Here is a 12731-nt window from a genome sequence, read left to right on the forward strand (position 1 = left end):
TGCAACCCTGTCCCATTCGTGTCCACACAGGTCCAACCACTGATCCCGGAATAGTCCACCCCGATAATCCTTTTCTGTGTTCACGCAGCTCCAGCCTCATCCCTCACTGCCTGTAAGCCTGTGTGCGTGCTCAGTCACGTCCAACGCATTGCCGTCGAATAATGGGCTGTAGCCCGCCAGGCTCCTCCGTCCACGGGGTTTCCCCAGCCAGAATACTGGAGGTGGTCACCACTTCCTACTCAAGGGGATCTTCTAGACCCGGGAATCGAACCTGTGCCTCCTGTATTGGTAGGCGGATTCTTTACCAATGAGCTGCCTGGGAACCCCGCCCCCCACCCCCCAACCCCACCCCACTAGGTGTCTGTCTACACAGCTAAACTAGCGGTCTCTGACCTCAACTACTATCCTCTTCATCTTTGTCCACACAGTCCCAGGCGCTGGGGCCTGCCTTAATGTACAACAAGCCTTCCCATACTGTTCACACAGGTCGGGCTGCCTGTCCCCGACTTTATCTCAAAACCTCCTCCTACTTGTAACGCCCTGTTGCAGCCACTGGTGGCTGACTTTATCTGCGAGCCTCCTCTTCCTCGGACACAGAGTTTTCACCAAGGGTCGGCGAGTTCTCTTTCAGTCCTCTGCCCCTGGTCTGCACAGCTCCAACCATGAATCCTTGACCTTATCTGCTATCCTCCTGATCCTTGTCCACACAGCCCCCGACCGACTTCATCTACAAACCTCCCCATCCTCCTTCACGCAGATCCGGCCACCTTTCCCTGACTTCATCTGCAGCCTTCCTTCCACTTGAACACACCACTCCAGGCACTAGAACCTGACTTTATCTGCGCTCCTCCTTGTACAGAGAGTTCTAGCCATGGGTCCCTGTCCTCCCACACAATCGTCTTCCTCCTGGTACAGAGCCCTAGCCACTTGGTCTTTGACTTTGCTTTCTGATCCTCCCACCTCGTGTTCCCAAAGCTCTAGCCGCTGGTCCCCGATCTCTTCTCCAGATGTCCTCCTCCTTGTCCACACAGCTCCAGCAACAGGTCACTGAACTCATCTCCAGTCCTCTCCTTCCGAGTCAGCACAGCTCGAGGAACTGGTCCCTGAACCCCCATCCATTCCTGATCGTGTTCACACAGCTGCACCCACACGTCCCTGGCCACTCACAAATCCCCCCTTCTCCTTGTCCACACACAAGGCCAGGAACAGGTCCCTGACCTCCTCTCTCATCAGTCTTCCTCTTTTCCACACAGTTCCATCTTGAAGTCACTGACCTAAACTGCAAACCTCCTCACCCTTCAGCTCAGTTGCTCAGTCATGTCTGCCTCTTCGAGACCCCATGGGCTGCAGCATGCCAGGCCTCCCTGTCCATCACCAACTCCCGGAGCTTGCGCAAACTCATGTCCATTGAGTCGGTGATGCCATCCAACCATCTCATCCTCTGTCGTCCCCTTCTCCTCCTGCCCTCAATCTTTCCCAACATCAGGGTGTTTTGTAATGAGTCAGTTCTTAGCATCAGGTGGCCAAAGTATTGGAGTTTCAGCTTCAGCATCAGTCCTACCTAATGAACAGTCAGGACTGATCTCCTTTAGGATGGACTGGTTGGATCCCCTTGCAGTCCAAGGGACCCTCAAGAGTCTTCTCTAACACCACAGTTCAAAAGCATCCATTCTTTGGTGCTCAGCTTTCTTCACAGTCCAGCTCTCAAATCCATACACGACTCCTTTCGTCTACACAGCACTGTCCAGCATTGCCATTCCTTTTTGTCTATGTGACTGTGTAAGTGAACTGATTCAACTGACCTGAACTGCAGTCCTCTTTATCCTTGTCCTCACAATCCCAGCCACTGGTACCTGACCTCATCTCCAAAATGCCACATCCTTTTCACACAGCTCTGGCCTTATTTCCCAGACTTTATGTCCAGTCCTTCCCTCTTGTGCTGGGCTTCCCTGCTGGCTCAGTGGGTAAAAAATTTGCCTGCAATGCTGGAGACCCAGGTTCAATCCCTGGGTCAGGAAGATCTACTGGGGAAGGGCATGGCAACCCACTCCAGTGTTCTTGCCCTGGAGAATCCCACGGACAGAGGAGCCAGGCTGGCTACAGTCCTTGGGGTCACAGTCAGACATGACTGTGTGACTAACTTCCCCCCCTTTTTCTTCCCCCTCTTCACACAGCTTCCGTGGCCAGTGCCTGACCTACTCTCCAATCTTCCTCTTGCTTGTCCACACAGCTCCAGCCACTGGTCCCCTAACTGTGCTCCGTGACTACTCCTTGTGTTTGCAGAGCTGCATCTATAGGTCCCTGGCGACCTGTCAAATCAACCTCCTCCTTGAACACAAAGCTCCCATCAAGGGTCCCTCACCTTATCTCTCATGGGCATCCCTTTCCCCCCACATCGCCATCTAGTGGTCAAAGGCACAAAGTGCAGCTGTCCTCATCCTTGCACACAGCGGTCCAGCCACCAGTCCTTGCCTTGACTACGAATCATTTCCTCCCCGAACACTGAGCCCCAACCATGTTTCATGGCCTCCTCTGCGCGTCTCCTGTGCCGAATCCACACAGCTCCAACTTACTGGTCCCTGCCCTCATCTACCATCCTCTTCCTCCTCTGCAAAGAGAGCCTGGCACAAGTTGCTGACCTTGTCTCAAATTTTCCATCACCCTAGTCTACATACCTCTGACCTCTCCAATCTATTCTTGTTGGTGTTGGTTTAGTCGCTAAGTCGTGTCTGACTCTTGCAATCCCATGGACAGACGAACCTGGCAGGCTACACAGTCCATGAGGATTCTCCGGGCAAGAATACTGGAGTGGGTTGCCATTTCTTTCTCCAGGGGCATCTTCCCAACCCAGGAATCGAACCCAGATATCCTGCATTGTAGGCAGATTCTTTACCAACTGAGCTACACGGGAAGCCCATAATCTATTCTTAGTCCATCTCCAATAACTCAAAGCCACTGGTCCTGGCCCTCCTTCCCATCTTATCAAACCCTGTCCACACAGCTCCAGCCAATGGTTCCTGACCTTCTGGTATTCACAAAAGCCACACCCATAGGTCCCTGGCGACCTCACAGACCCACCGCCCTGTGCACGTAACTCCACGCATTGCCTCTGACCTCGTCTCCCACAACACATTGTCTTTTCCACACAGGTCCTTGTAGTGGTTGCTGACCTGAACCGCAGTCCTGCTCATCCTCGTTCACACAGCTCCAGCCACCAGTCCCTGACTTTGTCACCGGAGGTCCTCCTGCCTGTACAGACATCTCCGGCCACCTGTCCTTGACGTCCTCTACAATCCTGCCCCAAGTCCACGCCGCTCCAGTGACCAGTCCCTGACCTCATCTGCAATCCTCTTTGTCCGTGTCCACAAAGATACAGCCACGAGTCCCTGACTCCCTCCAGTCTCCGTCCTCTTGTCCGCATACCTCCCCAGACAAGTCCTTCAGTCTTTCCTATGCCTTCTCAACACTGGCCAAGCCACTGCTGCCTAACCTCCTCTCCAGCTTCCTGTCCACACTTCGGCCACAAGTCAATGATCTCCTCTCCAACCCCTCTCCTCCTTGTCCATGCAGCTCCAGCCACTGGTCCCTCACCTTGCCTCTCACTCCCCTTTCTCTCTGTCTACACAGCTTCATCTCGGAGATGGCAATGGCACCCCACTCCAGTACTCTTGCCTGGAAAATACCATGGACAGAGGAGCCTGGTAGGCTGCAGTCCATGGCGTTGGGGTTGCGAAGAGTCGGACACGACTGCGCGACTTCGCTTTCACTTTTCATTTGCACGCATTGGAGAAGGAAGTAGCAACCCACTCCAGTGTTCTTGCCTGGAGAATCCCAGGGACGGGGGAGCCTGGTGGGCTGCCGACTATGGGGTCACACAGAGTCGGACACGACTGAAGCGACTTAGCAGCAGCAGCAGCACAGCTTCATCTGGTGGTCACTGACTCGCACTGCCACAGAATGGACGCTTTTGAACTGTGGTGGAGAAGAGTCTTGAGGGTCCCTGGAATTGCAAGGAGATCCAACCAGTCCATCCTAAAGGAAATCAGTCCTGAGTGTTCATTGGAAGGACTGACGCTGAAGCTGAAACTCCAACACTTTTGGCCACCTGATGCAAAGCACTGACTCACTGGAAAAGACCCTGATGTAGGGAGAGATTGAAGGTGGGAGGAGAAGGGGTTGACAGAGGATGAGATGGCTGGATGGCATCACCGACTCAACGGAGATGAGTTTGGGTAAACTCCAGGAGCTGTCAATGGACAGGGAGGCCTGGCACGCTGCGGTTCATGGAGTCGCAAAGAGTCGGACACGACTGAGCGACTGAACTGAACTGAGCTGAACTGCACTCCTCCTCATTCACACCAGTGCAGTCCCAGCCAGTGGTCTGTGAGTTATTAATTGAAACCTCCGCATCCGTGCTCACACAGGCGTGGCCCCCTGTCACTGACATTATCTCCAATTGTCCTTTTTGTAGACACAGCTCCAGCCACTGCTGCCTTTCTTAATCCGCAGTCCTCCGTCTCCCTGGACAGAGAGCCTACCTAGCCACTGGTTTCCTTTCCGCGCCTCAGCTTCCTTTCCAATCCTCCTGCTCCATGTCCAAACAGCTCCAGCAACTGGTCCCTGACATTGTCTATGTGTTCCCTCCTCCTTGTCCACATAGCTCCACCCTTGGCCCGACTGCACCTCCTATCTTCCTCCTCCTTGACCAAACAGCATCAGGCACGGCCACCTGAGTGCATCTCCAGATTTCCTCCTCTGTCCCCAAAGCTCCAACCACGGCTCCCCGACTTCCCCTCCACTCCTTGTCAGCCTTGTGCAGAGGGCTTCCAGCCATTGGTCCCTGCCTTTCTTCCTATCCTCCCGCTCCAGGTCAATGCAACTCCAGCCACCTGTCCCCTGACTTTCTCTACAAGAGTCCTCCTCCCTGTCTATACAAGCTACAGCAAATGACAAGGTCCCTAACCTTGTCTCTCAAACCCCTTCCATTCTGCTGACACGACTCCATCACGTGGTCACTGACCTGAACTGTGATCCTCCTCATCCTGGCTCCCACAGTCCCAGCCACAGGTCCCTGATTTCCTCTAAAAACCCCCCTCATCCTTGTTCACACAGGTCCAGCCACCTGTCTATGACTTTATCTTCCCTCCTCATCTATATAGTGACAGCTATGGGACCCTGATCCCTCTCTCCCATCCTGCTCTTCCTTATACACACAGTTCCACTCACTGGTTCCTGACCTCCTCTCCAAAATTCCTCCCCCTTGTCCACAAAGGTCCAGTTGCTGGTCCCTGACCTCAGGCCAAAGCTTCTTTCTAGTCCAGTAGCTCAAGCCACTGGTCCCAGATTGCCTTTCCATTCTGTCTCTTCTTTGTCACAAAGCCCCAGCCCCTGGTCCCTGACTTAAAAATCTCCAAACCTCCTAATCCTTATTAATCCAAGTCTGGCCTCGTTTTTACTGACTTCATCTCCAGCCTTTCTGCTCCTTGTGCACCCAGGTCCAGCCACTTTGTCCCGACTTTTATCTCCAACCCGCCTCACCCTTCACACAGCAGCAGCCACTGGTCCCCCTTGACTATTGATCACAAATCCTTCCACCTGCTTGTTGAAACATCTCCAGACACAAGTCCCTGACCTCCTCTGGGGTCCTTCTCCTCCTTGTCCACAAGGCCCCAGCCACTGGTCTGGCCACATCTCCAATCATCCTTGTCCACACAGCTCCAGCAACTCACTTTATGTCTCATTCCCCTTTGTCTACACAGCTCCATCTAGTGGTCACCGACCTGAACTGCAATCCTCCTCATTCTTGATTACAGGGCTCTGGCACCCTGTCCCTGACAATTGTCTACAATCCTCTTCCTCCAGCCACTGGTCCTCAACTTCCTTTCAAATCCTCCGGCTCCGTGTCCACATGGCTCCAGCCAACTGGTCTCTGACTTCCTCTCCAAACCTCTGCATCCTTGTTCACACGGGTCCAGCCACTTGTCTTACGATATTATGGCCAATCGTCCCTCCTCATCTACAAAACTACAGCTCAAGCAGCCTGACCGTCTCTCCAGTCTTGTTCTTCTTTATCCACACGTCTCCAGTCACTAGTTCCTGACATCCTCTCCAATCATCATCTTCCCCCCTGTCCACACAGCTGCAGCCACAGGTCCTAGACTGTTATCTCCAATTTGCCCCTCCAATCTCCATGGAGCTCCCGCCACAAGGCCCTGACCTCCTGTTCCATCTTCCCTCCTTGTGCACACAGCTTCAGCCACTGCTCCCTGACCTCACCTCCCATCCCCCTTCCTCCTGGTCCACCCTCTGGCTCCCTGACCTACATCTACAACCGCCCCTCCTCCTTTCCAGTGTTCCAGCCAGTGGTCTCTGCTGCCTTCCCAACATGTCACATACCTCTTACCCCAGGGCCTTTGTACGTGCTGGCCCCGCCCCCCGGCCCCAACCCAGTCCCTGACAGAACCGGACACTCCCTCATGTCCCTCCAGGTTTTTCTGCATCATGACTTCATCAGAGCCTTCTCTACAATCACACTCCTATTATCTCTGTATGCCTTCACTGTTTTCCTTTTCTGACCGATTACATTATATGTGTGCAAACATTTTCTGTAAAGAGCCAGTGAATATTTTAGACTTCAGAGGCCACACAGCCACTACTCAACATCACTTATAGTATCATAAATGTAATACCATATATAATACAATAGAACCATAAACATAAAGGCCATATGTAATACAATATGTTGAGGCCGTATGTAAATGAATGAATTGGCTGTCTTTAAATAAAACTTTATTGACAACAGCAGGTTGGGGGCCGGGTGTGGCCCGTGGGCCATGTATGGTGTGTTTGTTTTTGTGCTGCAAAAACACAGTGCCTTCAGGGAAGGAATGACTATTTGCGTGTTGCTGCTGTATCCCCAAGGGCCTGGTTAGTTTCTGGAGTTGAACAAGGGCTGCTTTTTGGTTAACACAGCTCTTTACGACCTGCTGTTGAATTTATTACCTGATCACAGGAATTTGAAACTGGTACTCAGAGACGGTATGGACCCTGCTGAAGGTGATATAGTTAAGCCCCTTGGGTTTCAACTGGGATAGAAGAGACATTATTACCAGTTGAGCTTAAAATGAAAGAGCCTGGTGGCCACCAAGTTCTCTTGACACTGGATCTTATGACAGAGCGACAGCACAGAGGTCCTGTGGAGAGACCTCCTTAGGACAGAAGCCTCTTCCACAAAAGGCTTCACACGAAGGCCCAAATGTCAGCATCGCGCCCAACACAAATGGTGCATGGTGCAGGGCCAGGCTGGGGGTGGACCCGAGGGCCACCATCGGCCTCCCACCAGCACGTTCTCATCCGGATTTCGGCCTCCCTACCTTTTTGACTGACAGGTCGTGGTCCAAGTCACTGCCTGAGTCCTCCTCTGGCTCCTGCTGCTCCTGCAGGTCCTTCATCTTTATCAGCAGCTCCGCCTTGGGAGCTGACGTGCTGTAGTAGGCGGAGTTGGTGGCCAAGGGTGCGGCTGCCAGCACACTGGTCTCCTCCCTCCTAGGGAACAAAACAGCAGAACGTCCACATTAGCTCCGATCATGTGCCCATAGACACACCTGAAACCTGGGCTGGGACCTGCGAACCATGGGGCTGATGAAAGGACACGAGCCAGAAGAGAGGAGACAGCAGAAGCAGGGACAGAGTGGGCTTCGCTGGTGGTCCAGTGGCTAAGACTCTGCCTTCCAACGCAGGGGACAAGAGTTTGATGCCTTAGTCGGGAAGTAAAGACCCCACATGCTAGGGGGTATGCCAAAAAAATCAATCAACCAAGCAAACAAAAGTGTGGAAAGGGCAGGTGCTGAGGCCAGAACTACAAAGTTGCTCAGTCATGTCTGACTCTTAGCAACCCCACAGACTGTAGCCCCCCAGGCTCCTCTGTCCATGGGATTTTCCAGGCCAGAATACTGGAGTGGGATGCCATTTCCTTCTCCAGGGGATCTTCCCAACCCAGGGATCGAACCTGGGTCTCACACATTGCAGGCAGATGCTTTACAGTCTGAGCTACCAGGGAAGCCACCGAGAACTAGAACCCCCTGCCAATGGTACCCAAAGCCCCACCTGCGGGGGAGGAGGGCACAGATCATTTTCTCGGGGAGCCTGAGGTCTATGGGGAGCTGTCTGTTGCCACTCTAAGTGTGGCCACAGGCCCCAAGTTGACTGGGCTTCCTTCCACCAGCAGCCACATTTGCGGCCTCTGAGCCCCTGTCTGCTACACGACATTCGTGCTCCTGCCTACTATTGATCAGCGATGCTCACCGAGACCACGTGCACCAACAGGACAGTTGTAAGCAGGTGCACCTTTGTGGGCAGGTGACTGAATACAAGAGGCTAGAGAGGGTCCTTTACAGAACGAAACACGTGAAACTCTTAGTCACTCAGTCGCATCCCATTCTTGGCGACCCCCGGGGAGTGTGGCCCACCAGGCTGCTCTGTGTGATTCTCCAGGTCAGAATACTGGAGTGGGTGGCCATTTCCTTCTCCAGGGGATCTTCCCAACCAAAGATCCCCTGGAGTACTCTGAAATGATAATATCTCCGGTCGTAACAACAAGCAAGAAATGTCACTGCCATCTGTGACTTCCAGCCTCCAAATGTGAATGTTAAGTGAAAGCAGCTCAGTCATGTCCCACTGTTTGCGACCCCACGGACTGTAGCCCGCCAGGCTCCTCTGTCTATGGGATTCTCCAGGCAAGAATACTGGAGTGGGTGGCCATTCCCTTCTCCAGGGGATCTTCCCAACCCAGGGATCGAACCCAGGTCTCCCCCATTGCAAGTGGATTCTTTACCATCTAAGCCACCAGGGAAGCTCCTCCCCAGCCCTCTATACAGAATGCTGCTGGTGCTGCTGCTGCTAAGTCGCTTCAGTTGTGTCCGACTCTGTGCGACCGAATTACAGCAAATTCACCCCCTCAGCTAAATACATAACAGAAGGCCTCCTGTGTAAACACATATCCTCCGTAGCCTCAGCTTTCACTTCTCTGTAACAAGCCTCTGCACCTCAGCACTAGTGACCTTTGGCGTTGGACCGCTGTTTGTTGGGGTGGGGGGTCGTCCTGTGCCTCATAGGTTGATGAGCACCATCCCTGACCTCCACTCACCCAGGGGTGACAACTAGAAGCGTCTCCGACATTGCCAAGTGTCCCAAGGGCCGACAGCAGAGAAAAAGCCCCATGGGCATTGCTAGAAACATGGCTTTTCCCTCTTTGCCCAACTGACGTCACGGGCCCCAGAAAGGTTAGAACCGCACTCAGGGAAGGACAGGGGCGGAGGTGGGTGGGGTGGTGTACTCACCTCTCCTCCGCCGTCCTGGGCGAGGGCCCCTTGGGCAGCAGCTTCCTCCGTTGCTGTGCGCCTTCCAGGAGGTGCTCGTCTTTGGGGAAGATGCCCTCCATGAGGTCCATGGTGGTTCTCATCCTCACGCCCGGGTCTAGGATGTCCGCCAGCGACTTATCCCTGCCCGCGATCTCGCGGGCCAGCTCCTCTGACTTGAGGTCGTCGGCGGTCCTGTCTTTGGCCTTCACGTAGCTGAGCACAGGAGGGGAGGCCCGGCCTTCCTTGGCGGGGGGCCCCAGGGCGCCGGTGGCGGGCTGGGGCTCGGCACCCTGGCGGCTGTAGGGGCAGAAGCGTGAGTAGGACTGCTCAGACGTGCTGAGCGTCTTGATCTGGTCCCGCTCGAGGCCCCGGGGCAGCGGAGGTGGCTCGGGGACGCGGGCCAGTGCCTGGCGGCTCTCCTTCTCCGGCTGGCTCTCCGAATGCACTATCTTGATGGGCACCATCTTCACCGTGGTGTTGTTGTCCATCACCCGCTCGATTCTGCCAAGACAAGGGTCGTCCTCTGGAGACACGTCGTGGCCCCAGGCACGGCTCAATGATCAGAACTCAGATGAACCAATCAGCTGGTCCCATGGTGGGGGGAGGGGGGGCCTTCCAGACAGGGAAGCCCAGCTCAAAAGATGGGCCCATGCAGGTCACAGGTTCCAGGATTGGGGAGACAAGATCTAGGAGTTCCTGCCCCTGGCCCCTCAACTTGGGTCTCTTGACCCTCCTCTGCCTCAAGGTGTTCAACTTGAGAAGGAAAATTCCAGCATTGCACCCAAGCAGGAAAACATAGGCAAGACCCCTCTTCATTGCATGCTTTTCCCTCCACGCATAGAAACCCTCCCCACCTACTAGTGACTTAGTGAAGTGAAGTGAAAGTCGCTCAGTCGTGTGCAACTCTTTGCGACCCCATGGCTATACAGTCCATGGAATTCTCCAGGCCAGAATATCAGAGTGGATAGACTTTTCCTTCTCCAGGAGATCTTCCCAACCCAGGGATCGAACCCGGGTCTCCCACATTGCAGGCGAATTCTTTACCATCTGAGCCACAAGGGAAGCCCAAGAATACTGGAGTGAGTGAAAGTGAAAGTGCAAGTCCGACTCTTTGAGATCCTCTGGCCTACACAGTCCATGGGATTCTCCAGGCCAGAACACTGCAGTGGGTAGCCTTTCCCCTCTCCAGGGGACCTTCCCAACCCAGGGATCGAACCCAGGTCTCCCACGTTGTAGGAGGATTCTTTACCAGCTGAGCCACCAGGGAAGCCCTACTCAGCATGTATTTACATCTCCACACCAGCCCTCGTTTTGTGGGGAAACTTGATTGGAGAAAAAAAAAACAAAAAACAAAGCACTAGAAACAAATCCTCTGCAGCCTGTGATACCCTTTCTGACAAAGCAGGTTTTCCAGGTCATTCCTGATCACAACTACCTCTCCTCTTGAAACCCATGCAGACTTCCATGTTCAGGAAGTTTGATGAGCTGCTCCCTCTGCTGCTGCTGCTGCTAAGTCACTTCAGTCGTGTCCGACTCTGTGCGACCCCATAGATGGCAGCCTACCAGGCTCCCCCACCCCTGGGATTCTCCAGGCAAGAACACTGGAGTGGGTTGCCATTTCCTTCTACAGTGCATAAAAGTGAAAAGTAAAAGTGAAGTCGCTCAGTCATGTTCGACTCTTAGCGACCCCATGGACTGTGGCCCACCAGGGTCCTCCGTCCACGGATTTTCCAGGCAAGAGTACTGGAGTGGGGTGCCATTGCCTTCTCCGCTGCTCCCTCTACATAAAGACAAACCACACAGCAGACCAGACCTTACAGCCCCGGTTGCATCCATTCCTGCCGAGAAGCAGGACCCGGGGGGGGTGGAGGATGCAGTGTGGGCTGGGCCCTGGCCACTGTCCAGGCTCCATCCAAGTGAGTCTGGATGGTTCTGCCCAGAGGGCCCGGTCCCCAGCAGCACCCAGTCCCGAGAGAGTCCTCAGCCCGCATGCCACTGTCTCACTCTCTCTAGTCACTCAGTCATGTCCGACTCTCTGCGACCCCGTGGACTGTAGCCCTCCAGGCTCCTCTGTCCCTGGGATTCCTCCAGGAAAGAATAGTGGAATGGGTTGCCATGCCGTCCTCCAGGGAATTTTCTTGGCCCAGGGATGGAACCCAGGTCTCCTGCATTGCAGGCAGATTCTTTATTGACTATGAGGGAAGCCCCTGGCATGCCACCCTAAGTCTGATAAACCACACCGCCCACGGGCAGATTCTCATAGCCTGAGATGCCCGAGGTGACTCAATGACCCTGAAGAGGTCCTCCTGGGTCCCTCCTCATAGACACACACACTCCAAACCCACAAACAGGCTCCAGGAAAACTCCTGCCAATGCTTTTGTGAGCCGTCATATCTCAGGCTCGCACCTGCTGCTGGGCAGGGTCCCCACCTTGTAGCAAACACATAAACCAACCTCAGAATGTCCAAGATTTCAAAGGAAGCTTCCCGCTTTCAGAACCAGAGTGGATGCATTTTTTTATTCTGAGCGAGTGACTACTCTCTAAAATCCCCCCAGGGTGGGAAGGCTGCACTTTCCTGCTCTCTGCATCCCTGCCTTGGACTGGCATACAACAAGACTGCACAACCCGCTTGCTGAATTCGAGCAGGCGTGTCTCAGGACAAAGGAGCTGCTCTGTGCCCTGGCTGGCTCCCCAGGTAGAGGTAACTGCAAGGGGAGAGATATGGGATATGGAGGGAGATGAGGCAGCACTCAGTCAGCAGGCACACAGACAAAAGACGGGTGTCTGTGTCTGTCTATGTTAGTCGCTCAGTCGCGTCCGACTCTCTGCGACCCCGTGGACTGTAGCCCGCCAGGCTCCTCTATCCATGGGATTCTCCAGGCAAGAATACTGGAGTGGGTTACATTTCCTTTTCTGGGAGGAATCTTCCCGATCCAGGGATCAAACCCACATCTCCCACATTGCAGGCAGACTCTTTCCCGTCTGAGCCACCAGGGGAGCCCCGAGCGTCTCCGAGCTCTGCACAAGCACCAGGCAGCTCGCACACCCTGTCCGATGTGTTTTACTCCCCGTCAGGTTGGTAGTTGATGATGGGCATGGAGCAGGTCTCCATTCGTGAACCCTGGCTCAGAGTTCATGGTGGATCTCAAAGGCATTCCACTCTCTCAGGTTGCCACCAACCTGTAACATCGGCCCTGGGGACGGGGACACTGAACTCGGTACAGGGTAAGCCACCTTTCTTGGTAGGAAACTCCTGAGTGGCATGGTTACCATCTGCCCCATCACTGTGCTCCTTTGACCAGAACCCGACCTTCTACAATGGCCAGTGCAGCAAAGGACGCTGGTTCAAGAAAACCTCTGTGGTCCCCAAA

The 12731-nt window shown here is 54.2% G+C and overlaps 1 protein-coding gene across 6 annotated transcripts in view; it reads right to left on the reverse strand.

Moving 5' to 3' along the window:
• The window catches only part of SHROOM2 (shroom family member 2), a 142035-nt gene that overhangs the window by 7029 nt on the left and 122275 nt on the right, over window positions 1-12731 (reverse strand). For all 6 annotated transcript variants that reach the window (XM_002700461.6, XM_024988426.2, XM_024988425.2 and 3 more), the window contains 2 exons: window positions 9339-9860; window positions 7374-7545 (listed from right to left, as the gene is read on the reverse strand). In XM_002700461.6, coding sequence (XP_002700507.3) covers window positions 7374-7545; window positions 9339-9860 — 694 coding nt within the window. The remainder of the gene's footprint in view (window positions 1-7373; window positions 7546-9338; window positions 9861-12731) is intronic.

This window comes from Bos taurus, chromosome X, assembly GCF_002263795.3.
Source record: "Bos taurus isolate L1 Dominette 01449 registration number 42190680 breed Hereford chromosome X, ARS-UCD2.0, whole genome shotgun sequence".
Taxonomy (NCBI): Eukaryota; Metazoa; Chordata; class Mammalia; order Artiodactyla; family Bovidae; genus Bos; species Bos taurus.